Source organism: Columba livia, chromosome 20 (assembly GCF_036013475.1).
Source record: "Columba livia isolate bColLiv1 breed racing homer chromosome 20, bColLiv1.pat.W.v2, whole genome shotgun sequence".
Taxonomy (NCBI): Eukaryota; Metazoa; Chordata; class Aves; order Columbiformes; family Columbidae; genus Columba; species Columba livia.
In genome coordinates, this window is record NC_088621.1 from 10,679,842 (window position 1) to 10,699,398 (window position 19,557).

At 63.3% G+C, this 19,557-nt stretch overlaps 2 protein-coding genes across 3 annotated transcripts; one reads left to right on the plus strand and one right to left on the minus strand.

The window, feature by feature from the left end:
- The first annotated feature begins 735 nt into the window (after nt 1-735).
- Nucleotides 736-14,348, plus strand: LOC102085101 (nuclear envelope pore membrane protein POM 121C). 2 transcript variants are annotated; one of them, XM_065037322.1, is made up of 13 exons: nt 736-1,044; nt 1,119-1,313; nt 1,827-1,994; nt 3,981-4,061; nt 4,363-4,534; nt 5,422-5,513; nt 6,245-6,315; nt 7,042-7,160; nt 7,565-7,667; nt 8,365-8,541; nt 8,817-10,508; nt 11,667-11,795; nt 12,017-14,348. In XM_065037322.1, exons 1-13 carry the CDS (start codon nt 770-772, stop codon nt 12,109-12,111), a joined length of 3,369 nt encoding a protein of 1,122 aa, XP_064893394.1. In that variant the 5' UTR covers nt 736-769; the 3' UTR covers nt 12,112-14,348. The 2 variants fall into 2 exon arrangements, with proteins under 2 accessions (XP_064893394.1, XP_064893395.1); XM_065037323.1 differs by having other exon boundaries at nt 737-1,044; nt 8,368-8,541.
- A 229-nt stretch (nt 14,349-14,577) lies between these two features.
- Nucleotides 14,578-18,447, minus strand: NSUN5 (NOP2/Sun RNA methyltransferase 5). The gene is made up of 10 exons (XM_065037328.1): nt 18,288-18,447; nt 18,032-18,154; nt 17,612-17,780; nt 17,434-17,542; nt 17,047-17,185; nt 16,325-16,440; nt 15,828-16,006; nt 15,399-15,603; nt 15,170-15,322; nt 14,578-15,048 (listed from the first exon to the last, which is right to left on the minus strand). The coding sequence occupies exons 1-10, from the start codon at nt 18,378-18,380 to the stop codon at nt 14,946-14,948; spliced, it is 1,389 nt and encodes a 462-aa protein (XP_064893400.1). The 5' UTR covers nt 18,381-18,447; the 3' UTR covers nt 14,578-14,945.
- Between the last annotated feature and the right edge of the window lie 1,110 nt (nt 18,448-19,557).

Here is a 19,557-nt window from a genome sequence, read left to right on the forward strand (position 1 = left end):
CCTGGGAGGGTGACAGCACAGTGGGGACATGCAGAGCACCCTGCTGCCCCCATGCTGGCAGGGCCATGGCACGGGGTGCTGCTGCTGGGTGGCCCCGGGGACCCCTGACTGGGGGGATGTGAGGCAAATGTCCCCTGCCAGCTGTGACACGGCAGGATGTCACACTCCCGGGGTGCCCCCCTGCCCTCCCCAGCCCTGCCAGGGCCACACGTGGTCACGGTTGGGTCAGCACTGGTGCGTGTGGGGACACGCAGGGGACAATAGGGACTGGGACGGGGGGACACAGGCTGGAACGGTGCGGGGGCTGTAGGGGACAGGATGGGGACATGGGGAGAGCGGGGTGTAGGGATCGGGACGGCAACGGGGACACTGGGTTTGAAGTGGGGATGGGGAAACGGGGATCTGGGGGGAGACACGGTGGTCGGGGGCAAGGGGGCTGGGGACAGCGGGACACAGCAGTCGGGGTGGGGACACCCGAGAGTCCGGGTGGGGACAGCGACGCGTTGGAGACGGGGACGCTGACCGGGCCCGGGGGCCACGCCGGGGTCAGGGCGGGGACCGGGTCCCGCAGCGGCGGAAGGGAAGGGAAGGGAAGGGAAGGGAAGGGAAGGGAAGGGAAGGGAAGGGAAGGGAAGGGAAGGGAAGGGAAGGGAAGGGAAGGGAAGGGAAGGGAAGGGAAGGGAAGGGAAGGGAAGGGAAGGGCCGGCCGCCCCGCCCCGCCCGCCCCGCAGTGCATGCCGGGCCCGGCGCGGCGCGGCGCGGTCGGGTGATGGCGGGGGCCGGGCCGGGCGCGGGGCTCGGGGGGCGGCGTGGCGCGGCGCTGGCCCTGTCCCTGTCCCTGGCCGTGGCGCTCGCCCTGGCCTCGCTGCTGCTGCTGCGGGGCGCGCTGCTGGGGGCGGCGGCGCTGGGCGCGGCGGGGGCCTGGTGCGCGATGCGGCCCGGGCCGCCCGCGCCGCGCCCGCCCGCCAAAGCCGCCGCTAACGGAGGCCCGGCCGCCGCCTCGGGCCGGCCCGGGAGGGCCCCGCCGCGCCGCTTCGGCCTCGGGTAAGCGGAGGGGCGGGAGGGAGGAGCGGCGGGAGCCCCGCGGCCCGGCGGCGCTGACCCGTGTGTCCCCGCAGGGCCTCGCCGCAGGCCCCGCGGCGCCGGTACCCGCTGCCGCAGGCCCGGAGCGCCGTGTCCGTGTGTCCGCCCGCCGCCCGCTGGGAGGGCTCCTCGCCCCGGAGCGCGCCCTGGGCCCGCCGGGCCGCGCCGCTCCGCAGCCCCGTCACCGTGAGGATCGCCCGGCCGGCCGCCGGCATGGCCCGATCCCCCGCGTGAGTACGGACCGCCCGGGGAGCTGCCCCGGGACCGGGGGAAATGGGTCACCCGGCCCTCGGCCGCTGTGCTGCCCGGGGCGGGCTGATCCTGGCCTGGGGCGACCACCCCATCCCCATCCTGCTGGTGACCACTGCGTCCCTGTCCCGGTGGTGACGGCTCCATCGCCGTCCCAGGCACTGCCTGCTCCACCCCAGGCAGTCACTGCTCCGTCCCCATTGCGGTAGTGACCACTCCATCCCTGTCCTGGGCAGTGGCCACTCTGTCCCTGTTCCAGTGGTGGTGGCTCCATCACTGTCCCCGGCAGTGAGGGCTCCATCCCCGTGGTGACCGCTCTCTCCCCATCCCGGTGGTGGCCACTCCATCCCCATCCCGGGGTGTTGCTGTGTTGCAGAGACCATTGCACGATCTGGAGCCCTCTCTCTGCTTCCATGGGAGCAGCCCTGGATCTGGGGGGGTCTCACTCTGGGGACCCCAACGTGCCTAACGCCTTGTTCTGCTTCACCTCGCAGCCTGGAGCAGCTGATCTCACCCGTGGCCTTCCCGGCCAACAGCAGCCCAGACCCATGTGCAAAAGAGACTGTGCTGAATGCCATCAAAGAGAGCAGGAAAAGGGCTGTGGAGCAGGAGGAGGAGGAGGAGGAGCAGGCTTTTGGGAACAATCAGGAGAGCAAGAGAAGGTAATAAACCAGCGGTCCAGATCACCACCCATGTGTTGGGAAGGTCGTAAATGGGGCTGGTGCTTCAGTGGTGACAAAAGGGACACGTTGCGGAGTGTGCCAGGCCTGGTGTGACCAGGAGTGTGGCTTCAAAAAGTGTTGTGGGGATTGAACCGCGGAGAGGAAGCACAGCCCCATCACCCGGCCCCCTGGGCTGTGTGGGAAGGTCCTCTGAGAGTTCTACTTGTCCTTGAGATCAAAGAGAGGTGGTTTAGGCTGTTGTCTGAGCAGGCTTGTGGGTCAGGTGTGTTCTCCGGCATTGCTGCCGTTGGGAGGGGATGGGGGAGCCTGTCAGGGCTCCCTGGCAGAGAAGCGGCCTCTGTCATCGCAGGGGTGTGCAAACTGCGACAGCGTGGTGTGAAATGATGGTATCAGGCTCATTGTCTCTGTCCTTCAGTGAGCCCCAGGCCTCCGGGAGAGGCGGGTTCCTTGAGTCTTAGAGCTGCAGGTGGGAGCATCACCCTGTAAAGGATCTGCATGCTTCCTTTGTGCAGTGTAGCTGGCAGGAGGAGGTAAAAACATGCAGGTAAACTGAGAGACTCTTCTGCTTTCGTTAGTCAAGGTCAGCGATTTCCAGCTCCAAGAAACAAGGTGTGCTGTCTTAGGCAGCACTCTGGGAAGGACAGCACATAAATCCTGGGTGCCAGGGTTTGCCGAAGCCTTTCTAACTGCCCGGGCACGGTGTGGCATCACTGTTCTCTCTCCTCTTTTTCATCCTTCTGTATGTGGAGACCATTCTCCTCATGCCCCTCCCGTGCTGGGGCTGCCTGGGCTCGAGCAGGGGACCCGAGTCACTGCGGAGAGCGGCTTGTGTGGCACCCGGCGTCTCGTCCTGCGCAGGGGCTGCTGCCGGAGCTGGCCCAGGGCGCAGCGGGATGAGCGCTGATCGCAGGGAGCTGTGCTGTCCTCGCCTTTATCGTGGGATTTCCCGTTTGGCTTGGTGAACCTGAACCCCACAGGAGCCGAGCAGGACAGTGACAGGATGGGTGCACAGACAGGATTGGCTTTTTTAAAATTTATTTGTTCTATTTTTTTACCATGCTGTTATGCAACTCTGCCACAAAAGGCAGTTTTAAAGGCATTACTGTCTGGGAAGCGTGAAGAATGCTTGTAGACAGAAAATCCTGTGACCTTTGAGGGTGGAAGGGAGCCTGCGTCAGCTGCAGAGTGCAGCATCGCCTGCGCGACGGGCTCGGTGTGCTCGGGCAACGCGCTTGGGCTGGGTGACAGGGCCGATTGTCCCGCTCTGCCTCACAGCAGTGGTTGCTGTGACTTTCAGACTTCAGATCTTCCCCGGATCATTGTGGGAAGGGAGATTCTCTTTCTGACTCAAACAGCTCAGGGCACTGGGTAGGAAGAGGTTGGAGACAGGAGTTGCAGAGCTTAAGTCTGTTCCAGAAATAAGCTGCTGAGTGTCTCTGAAATCATAAACTCATGAAATCATTTTGGTTGGAAAAGACCCTCAAGATCATCAAGTCCAACCATTACCCCACCCCTGGCACTGCCCCATGTCCTGAGAACCTCATGTCCGTCTGTCCAACCCTCCAGGGATGGTGACTCCAGCACTGCCCTGGGCAGCCTGTTCCAATGCCCCACAGCCCTTTGGGGAAGAAATTGTTCCCCACATCCAATCTAATACCTAAATATTTTGGCTTAGAATAATGGATTTGGACAAAAAGGGTTTTTTTTAAAACAACTACGCAGCCCAGCCGGCAGCTGACGGAGCTGCTGGTGCTTGGGAGGAGGGAGCGTGGGGTGAGAGTCCCTGAGGACGGGACCAGGTGGAGAGAAAATCCACAGCAGGATGCGGATGGGGAAGAACTCTCCCGGGTATTGGGTGGCAGGAAAAAGACAAGGTTTGTGCTTTCCCGATGCTGAGCCCGTGGGGAAGGGTCCTCTCCCCCGTCTCTGCTGCCCCCACCCCAGGCTTCTGTGCTCTCTCCGCAGGCGCCACGACAGCAGTGGCAGCGGGCACTCGGCATTTGAGCCGCTGGTGGCCAACGGTGCCCCCGCCTCGCTCATCCCCAAGTAAGTGCCTGTCAAACCAAATGTAACTGCCAGGAGCTGGGGGGGTGGTCCAGGAGCTGCTAGGCTCTGGAGAAGGTGCTTGTGGAGCTCCGCTTTGGGGGGAAAAAAGAGCAGCTGTGGCTGTGCCTCCGGGCTGTCACCCTGCGCACAGGCTGGTGGCTATATGGGCTGTGCCGCTGCGTATTTCTGAGCTCCGCGCCGTGGTGGGGAGTGGGGTTGCTTTCCTCCCTCTGCCCCACATTGAAAGGAACTGTGGGCAGAGCTCTGGGGAGATCCTGACATCTTCCCTAACCCCCTCCAGGCCTGGCTCTCTGAAGAGGGGCCTCGTCTCGCACTGCCCCGATGATGGCTCCAGCAAGAGGTCCCGCACCTCTTCCGTGAGCTCCCTCAACAACACATACACTGGCGGGATCCCCAGCTCCATCCGCAATGCCATCGCCAGCTCCTACAGCTCCAGCCGCGGCCTCGTGCAGGTAAGCGGTGCCCCACTGAAGGCAGCACAGGGTGGATTGACGCTCCTCAGCATCGCTGGGCTCATACGAAGAGCGCGGTGTCACTGGCACCCTGGCAGAAGGGGCGTTTTTGTCCTCTTGTGGGCAGCAGCTGGCAGTGGTGTCACTTGTCCTTTGGTGCACGCTGCCCGGGGAGCCCCCAGGCTGCGCCATGCTCCTGTGGTGCTTGTTTTACATCAGAGCAAGAAGGAGGTTATTTCCCCCCACACTCAGCCTTGGCTGTTCTGCTCGGGGGGTAGATCCAGGTGAAAGGAAACAAGAAAAGACATTTTGCTGCACTGCCACCTTTTCAGCTGAAGTCAGCAAGTGTGGGAGCCGTGTGTCCCCACTTGGAGCCAGGTCCCCTCAGCAGCTGCTGAGCTGTAATAAAACACTCCGCATGTCTTGGATGGTGCTGGCAGATGGGCCAGTGAGATGTAACCGGGGCTCTGTGGGCTGTGTGGGGCAAGGTTTGCTCCAGGATGTGTTGGTAGGGAAAGGTTTCCTCTGGCTGGGGTGAGTCTAAAATCCCTGAGGTGGGATCCATCTGCTCCGAGCTCCTGCCAGAGCAGCCCCGCACGTGTGAGGGCATCGAGGCAGCCGGGCAGACTCTCTCTGTGCTGTGTGAAGGCAGGAGCCGGTGTCCAACCAACAGCCTCCTCATCCTGTAGTGAGCCTGAAGGTCACTTGCTTCCAGAGCGGATTCAGTTTGGGGTGTGCAGAACTCACGCTCTGCTGAACGTGGAGGGGAGTGAAGTGGTGGCTCCGGACTCCTGAGCCACCGCCCTGGGAAATGGTGTTTAACCCGCGGGAGGAGGGGAGACTGTGCTCGCTGCCAGAGTTACTGCTGGTCTCTCTCTGCCTTCCAGCTGCGGAAAAGAAGGGGCATGAGCGTGTCCCCCCTGTCCAGCCCAGCGTCCTCCCGCCCCCAGACACCCGAGTGGCCTCTCAAGAAAGCCAGGTAACAGCCGCTGGCCCAGTGCCAGCCGGGATGAGCGGAGCCGATTTCTCAGCTGTCCCAGTGCCCAAGTCCTGCTCCCCACTGGAGCTGGGACAGTCAAGGCTCCTTTCTGAGTTGCCACCCACCAGCGTGGAAATCCCGCCTGTCCTTGTGTTGATTCCTGTCCCTGTTGCGCTGTGGCCCCAGCAGCTGTGCTATCCCTGCCGCGCTGCCACACTGGGCTAGAGACTGAAGAGCTCAGATTGCTGCAGAGCGGCATTACCTTGTGCCATCGGTCTGGCCTGGGTTGCTCGAGTGACCAAAACCTTGGGAAGAGACAGGCCCTGATTTTTTCCATGTCCGCAAAATCAATTCTCAGGAGCTCCAGTAAGGTCGTGTTTTAGTGGTGCTGGCCCTTGTTCTCCTCTCTCCCAGCTCAGAGTAGGACCTGAGCTCATGTCAGAACTAAAACTGCCACAACCACCCACTCTGGTGACAGGGAGGGTCCGAGCCAGGGACCTGCAAGGGGTGGGGGCTCCTGTCGGGGGCCCCTGTGGAGAGTGCACAGGAGAATGCGCTGGGGAGGGGAGCAGCTCACTGGAGCCATGTTCAGGCTCTTTTCTTGACATTTGTTGTTTGGTGGAAGCAAAGGAACGCGCCTGGGATCCATAGCATGTTTGGCCTTGTCCTGCTCCCTGGGGACAAGGCCAAGCCTGGGGTTGTCCCTAACTGTCACTCTCCCACTTATGCAGGGAAGAGGAGTTACATCGCTCCAACACCTCCACGCCGGTGAAATCGGACAAGGAGCTGCAGCCAGAGAAAGGTGAGCAGAGGTGGCCCCGGCTCCGTGCCGGGCTCGGACGGGCCAGCAGTGCGAGCGAGGAGCGGGACAGGAGGTGGCTGAGGTCTGCAGGTGGGATGGGCTTGAGATGTCACCTGGAAACTAGGGACATGCTGACCCTGAGGCAGTGATACTTCTGCTGCCCCCTGCAATGGCTCTGAAGGGATTTCTGGGTGATGAGCACTGGGTGTCTGGGTGCTGGCAGATGTGTGGGACCCGGCCTGCAAGGGGGAGCACCAGCCCTCAGACTAGCACAGGTCTAGGCGTCAGCCCTGGGGCAAGATCTGCCCTGGTACAGGTCGCACCCTGAGCAAATTCCAGGCTGAGCTTATCCCAACGCTTCCTCAGCTGAAAGGGAGAGGAAAGGCTTTGTGCCCACCGCAGCCAGGGTCCTGCGGCGCTGCCCTGGATGTGGCCCGTGCAGTTTGGTTTGTGGTTCGAGTGGGCTGTGCAAGGACTGTCCATGGGGGTGGGAAGGGGCTGCTGCCATGTGGAGCTCCCATGGCATCTGGAACAGCCCTCCAGGATGTGCTGGGCCAGTTGCTCTTCCAAGGCATTGCAGCCTCATCCTTGGCTTAAAGCCATGTCCCTGGCTCTGCCCTGCGAGCTGGGTCACCTGGAGAGGAGTCGGGAGGGACAAGTCCATGGGCACAAGGAAAACGCCTCTCCCTGTGCCCGGAGTGGCTCCTGACTTGTCTCCCTCTGTAGCGGTGGAGACGCCTGTGCGGAAGAAGCAGAATTCCCTGAGTCCGCCGTCGGGGAGCAGTGGGAAGCGCAAGCGCAAGATCCAGTTGCTGTCGTCTCGCCGGGGGGACCAGCTGGCACTGGTACGTCGCTGTCTCGCAGCCCTGTTGTCCCTCCTCTGGCGATAGAATGTGCTCACTGCAATTTCTGCAGGGCTGGGGGGAGACTGACCTGCCTGCCCTCAGGAAGGAGGCCCCGTCCTTGGCCGAGTGGGACGTGACGCTATCCCCAGCCCCAGTGTCTGGTGGGCTGTGCGTGATTGTGCTGTCTGCTGCCGGACCAGGTAACGGCCTGGGGAAAGGCCTTGCCGTGCCCTCAGCGCCAAGCCGGGGGCCAGAGGAACGGGGAATCAGAGCTCCGCAGTTGCGTGCTGTGGCAGAACCACCTGCTTGACACAGTGCTCGCGACGGCCAGTCTTCAAGTCACGTTCAGAGAGGCTCTGCCGGCTTCCCTGAGAAGGAGCTAAGCTGCTGCTCTCTCTTGGCAGCCCCCGCCGCCGCAGCTGGGCTACACCATCACCTCGGAGGACCTGGACGCGGAGAAGAAGGCAGCGTTGCAGTGGTTCAACAAAGTCTTGGAGGATAAGGCTGGTAAGGGCAGACTGGGAACGCGGAGGGGGTGAAATGCTGGGCTGGTGCTGACGGGGAAGGGAGTGTCTGTAGCACAGGCTTGGGGAGCTCCTGGACCGGTCCTGTCTGCACCCTGGGTTTGGAGATGGTCTCGGTGCCTTTGGGCTCAGGGGAGCTTGTGCCTGAGGAGTGGAACAGCTCTGCTGGGAGGACAGCCCGAGAGAGCTGGGTGTTCAGGCTGGAGAAGAGAAGCTCCGGGGAGACCTTATTGTGGCCTTTTCTACTTTAAAGGGGCCCATAAGAAAGATGGCCCTTTTTAGCAGGGCCTGTTGTGATAGGACGAGTGATGGTTTTAAACTAAAGGAGGGTGACTCAGGCTGGACATGAGGGAGGAATTGTTGCCCCTGAGGGTGGTGAGAGCCTGGCCCAGGTTGCTCAGAGAGGTGGTGGATGAACCATCCCTGGAGACATCCCAGGCCAGGCTGGACGGGGCTCTGAGCAACCTGAGCTGGTGAAGATGTCCCTGCTCATGGCAGGGGGGGCACTGGGGGAGCTGGGAAGGTCCTTTCAGCCCAAACTGTTCTGTGATTCTGTGGCTGAGGTTCCTTGGGGCTGGAGCTGTGGGATGTTTGTATCTTTTCCTACGAGCTGGGGAAGCTCCGCTAAGGGCTGGTTCCCTATGGCGAGTCCTGCATCCTGATTTCTTGCTTGTTCCCAGCAGATGTGGCCCCCAGCACCACTGCAGAGACTCCACCCGCGTCCAGGCTGCTGGTGTTCCCTGTGACCGCCCCAGGACCTGCACCGGCCTCGACGGCTCCTGCCCCGGCTGGCACCCCCTCGCTGCTGGACAGCCTGAAGAAGATGCAGAGCAGCTCAGCCGCCCCCACGCCGGCAGGTGAGGAGGAGGAGGAGGAGCGTGGTGAGCAGGGCGGGTGCAGCAGGAGCTCTGCGCTGCCTCTCTGGGAGGCTGGTGGCTAAACTCCCTGTTCCAGTGCTCTGCTGGCAGGTCCTGGGGGAACAAGTTTGTGGACACTGAGCCCGTGGGCCTGTTCGGAGTTGCAGGGCTGGGTCTGGCTGGTACGGGTGGGTGCTGCTCCGGGAGCTCTGCGGCAGCAGGGTGGGTGCCTGAGGGTGACCGTGTCCCTAAATAAGAGCTCTCCCCCTTCACAGAATCTGCTGGAGCTGCGGTAGCCCCTCAGCCGCCTTCGTTGGCCGCACAGCCCCCGGTTCCTGCTGTGTCACTGGAGTCGAGCGCTCCGCCTGCCACCTCTGCCGACACCAAACCTGTGCCCGTGCTGAGCCAGGCTGCCCCTGCTGCCCCCCCTGCCATGGGGGCGCAGACCCCCAGCAGCCTGGCACCTCCTGCCTTCCCGGAGCTGGGCCCAACCCCCAGCAAACCTCCCACCTTCCCCAAGCCGAGCATCCTCTTTGGGATCGCGAACACCGCTCCTGCCAGCCAGGCGGCAACGACCGCGACTGCTGCTGCGCCCACCACAACCACTGCTGCGCCCACCACAGCCCCCGTCTTCAAACCCATCTTTGGCGCTTTGCCAAAAAGCGAGAGTGCAGCAGCCTGCACGGCTGTCGTCTCCCCTGCTGTCACCATGTCTGCAAGCTCAGGGCCCTCCTCGACATCCTCCACCACCACCATGTTCAAGCCCATCTTCGGCAGCGTCACCACCGCAGCTTCGTCTCCAGCCAAGGCCTCTCCTTTCGCCTTCAAGCCCCTGTCGCAGCCGGCCTCAGCCGCAGAGCTGCCAGCCGCCTCCACGGCCACCCTGGCAGGATTCACAGGTCTCCCTAATGTCATCTTCACCACCGCAGCTACAACTGCCACCACGCAGAGTTCCTCCACAGATGCCACCATTAAACCTGTCTTCAGCTTTGGACTCAACCCACCCGCCTCCACCGGCCCTGTCGCCAGCCCGGCCGTCACCACTGCCACATCCACTGCCGTGTCACAGCCTTTCCTGTTCGGCGGTGCGGCCAGCTCGGCTCCCAGCACAGAAACCACCTTTGCCACCCCGGGGCCTGTGTTCCAGTTTGGAAAGCCACCTTCGGCCACAGTCACTGCCACCACCAGTGTCCCAGGAGGCCCTGCCTTTGGCCAAGGACCTACAAACTCAGCAGCTCCTACCACCACCGTGGGCTTTAGCCTATTTCCGGGCACCACGCTGACCTCTTCCACCCCAGCCACCACGGGTCAAGCCACGTTGACATTTGGCTCCTCCCTTTCAGCTTTTGGCAGCTCCTTCAGCACCAGCGCGAAGCCGCCACCGCCGTACCCCAGCGCAGCGACTCAGTCGGCGTTCAGCGCCGGGGCTGCCGAGAGCCAGCCGCCCGCCAGCAAACCCGCTGCCGGCCCTGTCAGCTTTGGCCCTCCCTTCAGTTTTGGGGCCCCCACAGCCCAGCCGGCGGCTCAGCCGGCGTTTGGCAGCGGTGCTCAGCCAACCTTCGGCACAACCAGCGCCCAGGGCTCCTTCGGCACCCCCAGCACCCAGGCGGCGTTCGGCACCACCACGTCGGTCTTCTCCTTCGGGACAGCCACCTCCACCACCACCACCTTCGGTTCCACCACCCAGACCACCAGCAGCAGCAGCACTGGCACCACCGTTTTCGGCACCACCCCTTCTCCTTTCACCTTCGGGGCAGCTGCCCAGCCAGGCCCCTCTGGCAGCACCTTCGGGATCGGCACCCCTGCCCTGAGCAGCGGCTCCCCGGCCGTGGGGTTCAGCTTTGGGGCCGGGCAGAGCGGGACAGCCCCGGCAACGACACCATTTGGCTCTTCACTGGCGCAGAATCAGAGCACGCCCTTCGCCTTCGCCGTGCCCAGCACGCCCGACAACAAGCCTGTGTTCGGAGGTGAGCCGGGGCGCGTGGGACTTTTGGGGGTGAAGGGCAGGGCTGGATTTAGGCAGAGGTTTTCCTGCCGGACCTTGCTGAGCTCCCCAGGCTCAGCAGCGCTGGAGGGGCTGGTTCTCGTGCTGGGAGCCTTGTTGTACAAAGGGAAGGTGCTTCCAGCACTCACTGTCCAGGTCCCCAGCCCTCGGTGGTGGAGAGGAATACATAATATAGAATCATTTTGGTTGGAAAAGATCCTCAAGAACATCCAGACCAACCATAACCCACCCCTGGCACTGCCCCATGTCCTGAGAACCTCATCTCCGTCTGTCCAGCCCTCCAGGGATGGTGACTCCAGCACTGCCCTGGGCAGCCTGTTCCAATGCCCCACAGCCCTTTGGGGAAGAAATTGTTCCCCACATCCAACCTCACCCTCCCCTGGCGCAACTTGAGGCCGTTTCCTCTGCTCCTGGCGCTTGTTCCTGGGGAGCAGAGCCCGACCCCCCTGGCTCCAAGCTCCTTTCAGGCAGTTCAGAGATCAGAAGGTCTCCCCTCAGCTCCTGTTCTCCAGCTGAACCCCCAGCTCCCTCAGCCGCTCCATCACACTTGTGCTCCAGCCCCTCACCAGCTCCGTTCCCTTCTCTCCACTCGCTCCAGCACCTCAAGGCCTTTCCTGGTGTGAGAGGGTCCTTTAGTCCCCCCACCCCAATTACACCAGCTCCCTGGCCCCACGTGGGTGCTCAGCCCAACTGTGTGCGCAGCAGAAGTCGAGGTCTTGCTGGTGCTTGAAAGTGACCTGGAGTGTCTCTGCGAGTGGGAACGCTGCCAGCCAGGCGCTGCAATTGCTTCCCACTTGCTGTGTGAGGCTTTCTCTGCCACTTTGCACCCTCACTGAGCTGTCTCACCTCCCACAGAGCTGAAACTGCATTCTGAGAAACTATTTGATACGGAAAGCCCAAGGCCTTTGTTCCTCCCTGGCTGTAAATCCTCCCGTGCTCCCTTGCTGGCAGGAGAGCCCGGGGATTACAATGAGGGCGCAACTTCTCGCATTAGAAGGGCTTCTTGGATGAGGAGGCTGGTCCTGGGGGACTGTGGTGCTTCAGCCCCCGCAGGGAGGTTGTTCTGTGCTGGCTCATCCCCCTGGCTGACCCCAGCTCATGGTGCCGTGTTGCTTTCCAGGAGCCCCTGCGCCCACCTTTGGGCAGAGCACACCCGTGCCGGGGGCGGTGGGCAGCGGCGGCAGCGGCATTTCCTTCGGGACACCCAGCACCCCGGCCTCGGCCTTTGGGGGAGTCGGCGCTTCCTTCGGTAAGGAAGGGGTGGGTGCTTCAGCCCTTGTCCCCTTGCTGGGGGGATGGTGGACAGGCAGGGCTGTGCCCAGCCCTGCTGCAGGGCTGCAGCCGGCACAGGGGGCACCTGCTCCAGGGGACACAAAACCTCCCATTCTCCCTGGGACAGGGGTGACGCCACCCCGCCCTGTGCCAGCTCTGAGCGAGGCTGCAGAGACCTGAGCCACCTTCTCCTTCCAGGTTCGTCCACCCCCGCCTTCTCCATCGGGGCAGGCTCCAAGACGGGCGCTCGCCAGCGGCTGCAGGCGCGGAGACAACACACCCGCAAAAAGTGACCCCGGCACTGCCGGGCCCCAGCGCCGCCTGCGCCAGGAGCCCCCGCACACACCGGGGGGCTCCGATCTGTGCGGTCCCCACGTGCTGGGTGGCAGCGACTGAGGTGGGACAGGATGAACCAAACTCTTCTTACTTGAACAGTTCCCCAGCCGAGGCTGGATGAACCTCTGTACATATCCGCAGCGTTTCCTTCCTCTCTTTATTTTGCCATGTTTAATAACGTGTACATTTTTTCCCCATTTGCTTCTTCTAGCTGTCCCCATGCCCTCCTCCCTGCCCCCCGACAGCCGGCAGAGCCGCGTGTTTGTGCACCGAGCTGGTCTGCGCTCCTGCCGCCGCCGTTCCCGGCTGCCGAGGGATCCTGTCTTCACCAGGCCCTGAAATCTTTCCCCGCTGTTGGATCCCGTGGCCTGGTGAACGCGCTTCCCGGGAGGGCTCCGCTTGGCTGCTGTCCCTGCGGAACACGAGCCGGGCGACACAGCCAGTCTGGCGGGGCTGTGGCGTCGCGGGGCCGGGAGTGACGATCCCCTCGCCAGGACTTAACCCCCCACCAGGCTCCAGCCGAGGACGCGCCGCAGCCTGGTGGGGCTGGGGGTTGCTGAGCATCCCCCGGCCCTCGCTGCTCCCGTCCAGCCATGGGGCTCCCCCCGTCCCGCTCGTGTCCAGCCCCCTCTGTTCCGCTTTATCCGTGCTCCCGTTCGAACGCACTCATTGAATCGAGTTTGGAGGAAGAACTGACCCGTGTGCGTGGCGGCATGTTGGTTATGCCGGATTTGCTGTTTGGAGTTTCATTTTTTTGTGGGGGCGCCCGTCCCTTTGTGGCGACGCGCCCCGGCTAATTGGGTGTTGACAGTAGCATCACTGCGTGGCTGCTCGCGCGGGGGAGTCGTCCCTTCCCGGTCGTGACTGAAGGGCCGGCAGCTGTGGGGGATGCTGCCTGGACCCCCAGTTCTGGGGCTCAGCCTTGGCAGCCCCCCCGCTTCCCCTCTCCTGGTGCCCCCTCCCCACCTAGGGGGGCTCTGAAGCAAACGGGTTCCTCCCCCTGCTCCCCAAACCCAAATTGGTTCTCATTTTTAGCTCATCCTTTTGGGTTTTACCAGCTTTTCGGAGCTGCGGTGCTGCCTCCCCTGTCCCAGCCAGGGAGCGGGACCCGGGCACTGCTGGAGCTGGGGGGTCACCCAGCGCTGCCAGGAGGGCTTTGCTGCCGGGTTTTTACTCTCCAGCTGTGTGAGTGTGTGTGTCTGCTGAAGTCTAAATTAAAAAAAAAAAAAAACAGAAAAAAAGAAAAAAAAAAATCACAAACAAATATTTAAACGTTTTTTAACAAAATAAAAATTTATTTTTATATTTAAGCTAAATTGCCTTTGAATTCCTTCAAGCTTGGTTCAGTGAGGTTGCCCAACCCCGCAGTGTGTTGGTAGTTGAGCTGTTGCCGCCGCGGCCGGTGAGGAGCCGCGTGTCCCGGTGCTGCCCGCGGGACGAGCTGTGCGGGGAAAGGCAGCTCCGTCCCGCGGGCTCCACCGCACCCTCCTCCCGGCTCCATCTCCCCAGTTTTAAACTGTGATGTATGTGGATGTGACTAAACCTCTTTTTGTTTCTTTTCTTTTTTTAATTCTCCGAGGGTGAGGAGCAGGAGCTCGCAGGTGTTATGGTGACAAGTGCTTTTGGTGGCTCCCAGAACAAGGCGTCTCTCCCCGCGGGCAGGAGGGCGGGTGAGCGGGCACAGGGGGCGCAGCCCCGCGGGCAGGGGGTGCAGGCAGGACCTGCTGCCTGTTCTCGCGGGGTTTTCAGCTTCCCCCGCGGGCAGGAACGGGGCAGCGGGCAGAGCCACCCGGCCACGTCCCTGGGTTGGTGCCGCAAGGGCTGAGCCGGGCAGTTCCTCCCTGTGCCCGGAGCCCCCGCTGTCTGTGCCGGGGGGTGACAGGGACACCGGGCAGGAGCCGCGGTTTGCACCCAGTGAGACTGGGGGAGGTGGGGACAAGGGGGGGATGCCATGGGGAGCAGAGCTTGGTGACGCTGCCCCATTTTGGTGCCAGATGCCAGCCCTGCTGCGTCCCCCTCCCCACCACACAGACCCTGCTGGGAGAGACCCTTGTGCTGGGGCTGCCAGGGTGGTTTAACTCAAACTGAAGACTTGGATCATTCCTGGTGTGGCTGATGAGGATTTCAGTGTGAATGTGCATTTTTTTTTTCTTGCTTCTTATGTCCCTGGTTTAAAATAAAACGACTGTGTTCACGTCTGCCTTGCCTGTGGTTGATTCCTGGCCTGCGTTACTGGGGCAGCACTGGAACCGCTTCCATCACCCTCCAGCTCAATATCCTCGCTCCCCCTGGTCAAAGGAAGGGGCAGGGATGGAATTGTTATTTATTATGATTTTTTGTCACTCTTTTTCCCATCACTTGGCTTTGGCTGTGACCAGTGGCAATTTCAGGGCAAGACTGCACAAACATGCCAGAAAACACAGTGGAGGAGAGAGAGACTTTAATCTGTTCCATCCCTACAGTCAAAGGCTTTTCTGAAATCCCACATGAGGCTGGAGTAAAGATTTGGGGGGAACATTGTAAAACGAGGCCTCTAGTCCAGCTGGAGCTCTGCCGGGTGCAGAGATGCAGGTTGTGCTGAACCCGGGTGCTGGTCGCAGGTGCCCCAGGCCGGGTCTGGCTGTGGGGACAAAGCTGCTGCTGCGGGGGGCGGCGCTGGGGAAGCAGGTTCCCCCCGGCACCTGGGTGGCCCCAGGGGTTGGCACTGGGTCCCTGGGGCGCAGGACGTTACAGAACTCCTGTGGCTGCGGCTGGTGCGGAGCTTTCCTCGTGTTGGAGATTTCACGGGATTTCACTCCTTCACCTTCTGCTTTTTCCTCTTCCTCTTCTTGGGAGCTGCTCCTGGCTCCGCTCGGTCCACAGGCTGCGGGTTCTCGGCTGCTTCCGGCACCGAGCTGAGGACAAGAGCCACGTCCTGAGCTGCGCCCCCAGGCCCCGCAGCCCCAGCACTGCAGCTCCTGCAGCTCCTCCTGCGCTGGGTACAGCCAGACCCCCCCGCCCAGACCCCCCTCTCACCTGGGGACAGCGTCCCCGTCTCTGTGCCGCTCCAGGACAGCCACGAAGAAGCCCTGGGTCAGCGTGGCGGTGGGTGAGGCGCGGAGGCAGCTCTCAGCCCCGGGGAAGGCGGCAAGGCCGCGGCAGGGCCAGGACGGGAAAGTGTTCACCAGCCTGCGGCGTGGGACAAGGGTCAGGACCGAGCCCCCCAGCACGTCCCCCCCTCCCCGCGCCCCTGAGGCCGGTGCACCTGAAGGCCGAGCCGTGATCCCGGAGCACCGCCTCCACCACGGCCTCGTTCTCCTCCCGGTGCAGAGAGCAGGTGGAGTAGACCAGGCGCTGGAGCGCTGGGAAGCTCAGGGCATGGCTCAGGGCCTTGCGCTGGAACCCGGCCAGCGCCCGCAGCCGCTCGGCGCTCGGGGCAGCCTCCTCCTGCGGCAACCGCGTCACCATCCCTGCGGGGACAGAGACGGGTCACCATCCCCGGGGGGACAGCAGCCAGGTCACCATCCCTGCAGGGACAGAGCTGGGTCACCATCCCCGGGGGGACAGCAGCCAGGTCACCATCCCTGCAGGGACAGAGCTGGGCCACCATCCCCGGGGGGACAGCAGCTGTTACCCAAGGTCCCCACACCTAGAGCCCGGCTCCAGTGGGGGTGGCCGGAGCCACCCATGTTACCTGAGCCGCTGCAGGACGGGTCAAGGAGGATGTGGGTCACCTTGCGGTATTTGGGGTCTGTGGGATGCACGGTCAGGAAGTCCTGCTGGGCCAGCTGGAAGGCCGTGACCCCCGCCCGCATCAGCATGGTGTTCATGGTGGCCAGGCGCTTGGTGTCCACGTCAAAGGCAAAGATCTGGCTGGAGACAGAGCCCAAGAGAGCCGTGAACATCCCCCCCCCGGCCCCAGGAACCTCCCAGCTGCGGGAGCTGCCCTGAACACCGCCCGTGTGCTCAGGAGCTGATGTTGGGCAGCGAGCAGGGTCAGGGGCTGGGAAGTGACCCCTGCGAGACTTCATGTCCCCTTGGGCCCTTCCAGTGGCCAGTATCATCAGAGCCACCAGCGTGCCCAGCCTGAGCGGGGCAGGGTGAGAGGCTGCAGCTCCTCCTGCCACCTGCAACTTGTGCTCAATCAGGGGGTCCTGGTCCTTCCCTTCCCCAGCACACAGAGCTGCTCACCCCTTGTTTTGCAGGATGGCAGCCAGGTGACTGGTCTTGTTCCCCGGGGCTGCGCAGGCGTCGATGACGTGGGAGCCGGGAGCAGGGCTGAGGAGGAAGGCGGGGAGGCAGCTGGCCTGGGAGAGAACGACACCCGTGACGGGGGGCAAACACCCTGAAACCCTCGGGGTACAGCTGACACTGTGGGGGCCCAGCAACACAGGGACAAGTCATAGAATACAGAATCATTTTGGTTGGAAAAGACCCTCAAGGTCTTTCCCAATGGCTTTCTCAGCATGAGGGGCCCAAAACTGCCCCCAGGATTCGAGGTTTGGACTCCCCAGGTCCCAGCACAGGGACGGTCACTGCCCTGGGCCTGCTGGCCACACCAGTGCTGGTACCAGCCAGGATGCTGGTGGCCTCCTTGGCCACCTGGGCACACGCTGGCTCATGTTCAGCCAGCAAATCCCCACCATCCACTGCTGGAATACTCTGCCCAGCCCACAGCACTGAATTCCTCCCGGCTCCTGCTTCCCAGCTCCAATGGGGGTTTTACAGCCCCTCATAGCCCCTCATCCCGCACCTCCAGGCTACGGGAGCAAAGCCCCAGGGGACTCAGAGCTGCAGCCACAGTTCCCAGCTAGACCCCAAGTGCTGCAGCAGAGCTGGCCCCAGCCCAGCTCTTGACATGAAGAAAGAAGGGGACCATCCACCCCGTCACCCTGCAGTCCCCCGCTCCCCACCTTGTCCTGCAGAATTATGTGTCCTGAAGTGTAGAGCACGTTGTCGTGGAAGTCTGTCTGCGGAGGGAAAACCAGCAGCTCCGGGAGATGAAGATCCAACAAGAATTTCTTCCCGGAGAGAGCGCTCAGCTCCTCCACACTGCCCACAAGGCACAGAGAGGATGAACACACAGTCCTGCTTCCCCGTGCCCCAGACCAGAGCCCAGGCTGAGAACGCCCTTCATCCCACATCTTCACTTCAGCCCCAGGAGAGGCAGAAAGAGCAGGGAGTGATGGAAACCCCAACCCGGACACTCTGAGCACCAACAACCCTTCAAGCCCCAGGAGCTCGTCCCAAGCCCGTGCTGATGTCCCAGATGTGGTGAGATGGAAGGAAGAAACGCTCACCTGGCTGCCTTGCCCAGGTAGGAGTAGCCCTGGCGCTTGAAGAAGTCAACCACATCGTCCACACAAGTCTTCAGGCTGTTGACTCGGACGTAGCGCGGTACCTGGGAGGCTGGGCAGACGCAGCGGGGTCAGCCACGGCGCGGCAGCGCTGCAGGGACAGCGCTCGGGACTCACTCACCCGCGGGACTGGCTGCCGGCGCCAGCAGCTCCTCGTTGCGGCTCACGCGGTGCTGCACCTTCAGCCGGGCCAGCTCGGCCTGCAGCCGCGCCCGGTGCCGCCGGGCCAGCGCCTTCCAGCGGCCCCCGCACTTGAGCCCCTTCCCGAACAGCAGGTCGTACACCAGCACCTGCGGGACGGGCGTGAGCGCGGCGGGGAGGCCGGCCCGCCCCGACCCGCCACCCGGGCCGCCCCGACCCCGCCACCCGGGCCGCCCCGACCCCGCCACCCGGGCCGCCCCGACCCCGCCACCCGGCCCCGCCACCCGGGCTGCCCCGACCCGCCACCCGGGCCGCCCCGACCCCCCATCCGGCCCCCCCACCCGGCCCCGCCACCCGGCCCGCCCCGGCCCCGCCACCCGGGCCGCCCCGGCCTCGTTACCTTCGCCAGCTGCGGGGGCAGCTTCTTCTCGGCCTGCAGCAGCGCGGCGCCGGCCAGCACCTTCTCCAGCACCGGGGAGTAGCGCAGGGTCTCGGACACCAGGGCGTAGAGCTGCCGGACGTGCTGCGGGCGGGACGGGACGGGGACAGGGCCTGAGTCCGCGCCAGCCCCCGGCATCTCCCCTTGTGCCTACCCCCGCCTCGGGCCTGACTCCCCACAGGCCTCCCCGCCTCGGTCCCCCGTCCCCGGCCCTCACCGGGAAGCCGCTGTTGTACACCAGGCTCTTGACGCCGCCATGGCCGCGCTCCAGCTCCTGCAGGACGGCGGCGGCCGCGCTGTACAGCGCCATGGCCGCGTGCGCCGCTCCGGCCCTGCGGCCGCCAGGGGGCGAGAGAGGGCGGGGCGGGGCCGGCTCAGCAATGGCCGCGCTGCGGAACGGGCTGAGCCCGGGGAGGAGACTGAGGGTGACCACTCATGGGGATCAATATGGACAGGGGGAGTGTCAGAAGGATGGAGCCAGGCTCTTCTGGTAACAGCCAGTGACAGGACAAGGGGCAATGGGTGCAAACTGGAACACAGGAGGTTCCACTTAAAGATGAGAAGGAACTTGTTCCTGGTGAGGGTGGCAGAGCCTGGCCCAGGCTGCCCAGGGGGTTGTGGAGTCTCCTTCTGTGCAGACATTCCAACCCGCCTGGACACCTTCCTGTGTAACCTCATCTGGGTGTTCCTGCTCCATGGGGGGATTGCACTGGATGAGCTTTCCAGGGCCCTTCAACCCCTGACATTCTGGGATGCTGTGACCAGGCCCGCCCGGCAGCAGGAGCTGTGCAGCGTGCGGGGCTGCAGGAGCTGTGGTGTGAGGGCAGCGCTGCCCCTGGGATCCCAGTGCTGCCGGCCCATCCCGCTGCCGTGGAGCCGCGGTAACAGGTGACTCGGTGTGAGGGACAGTGTTGTGTGCTGGAGTGCAACCGAGTGAAGGAAGCAGCACGTTGCACAAGAGCTGCAGCGTGTCCTGGTGCACCCAGCACAGCACGGCCAGCCGGGCGGGGGGGGATTGTCCCGCTCTGCTCTGCGCTGGGGCGGCCTCACCTGCAGCATTCCCTGTGTGCAGGGCTGGGACACAGGAGAAAAGGAGACAAAGCTACTGCAGAGTGTCCAGAGGAGGCTGCGAAGCTGGTGAAGGTTTGGAGGGGAAGCCGGATGAGCAGCGGCTGCAGTCCCTGGGTTTGTTCAGCTGGAGCAGAGCAGACTGAGGGCAGAGCTCATGGGCTGCAGGTTCCTCAGCAGGAGCAGGAGGGGCAGGGTGAGCTCTGCTCTGTGACAGTGACAGAGCCCAGGGAACGGCAGAAGATGTGCCAGGGAGGGTCAGTGGGACATGAGGAAAAGGTTCTTCACCCAGAGGTGCTGGACACTGAACAGGCTCCCCAGGGAGGTGTCACAGCCCAACCTGACAGTGTTCAAGAAGAGACTGGACAACGTGCTCAGACACACGGGGTGACCTGTGGGGTGTCCTGTGCAGGGACAGG